At 38.3% G+C, this 347-nt stretch overlaps 1 protein-coding gene across 1 annotated transcript in view; it reads right to left on the minus strand.

The window, feature by feature from the left end:
• LOC119587924 (nucleoporin Nup37-like) overlaps positions 1-347 on the minus strand; it is a 5,712-nt gene that overhangs the window by 1,709 nt on the left and 3,656 nt on the right. The window contains exon 4 of the mRNA XM_037936635.1: positions 82-232. Within this exon, the coding sequence (XP_037792563.1) occupies positions 82-232 (151 nt within the window). The remainder of the gene's footprint in view (positions 1-81; positions 233-347) is intronic.

The raw sequence follows: 347 nt of genomic DNA on the forward strand, positions 1-347 counted from the left end.
TAGACAGTGTGATAACCTGACACTATTGGGTAAGTTAAAATATATAACTTCACTGTATTACAAATGCTTCAAAAAGAGTACCTGGTGATGTCAGAAGGAATTTCGCAACCTGGGACTGTAAACTGCTGTCCCATACTCGGGCTGTGAGATCATCACCAACAGAAGCTACCAGATTACCACTGTCTCCATTATATGTTACACTGTTAACAAAATCAGTGTGACTTAATATATCCTGAAAAATAAAATAAAGGGATGACAAAGAAAGTTTTGAAAAAAATCTGTCCAAGGTCAAAGCCCCAGGGAGGGATGAGGGACCAGGGGCAATATTCACAAAAGATCTTATTACT

The sequence above is a fragment of the Penaeus monodon genome, chromosome 23 (genome assembly GCF_015228065.2).
Source record: "Penaeus monodon isolate SGIC_2016 chromosome 23, NSTDA_Pmon_1, whole genome shotgun sequence".
Taxonomy (NCBI): domain Eukaryota; kingdom Metazoa; phylum Arthropoda; class Malacostraca; order Decapoda; family Penaeidae; genus Penaeus; species Penaeus monodon.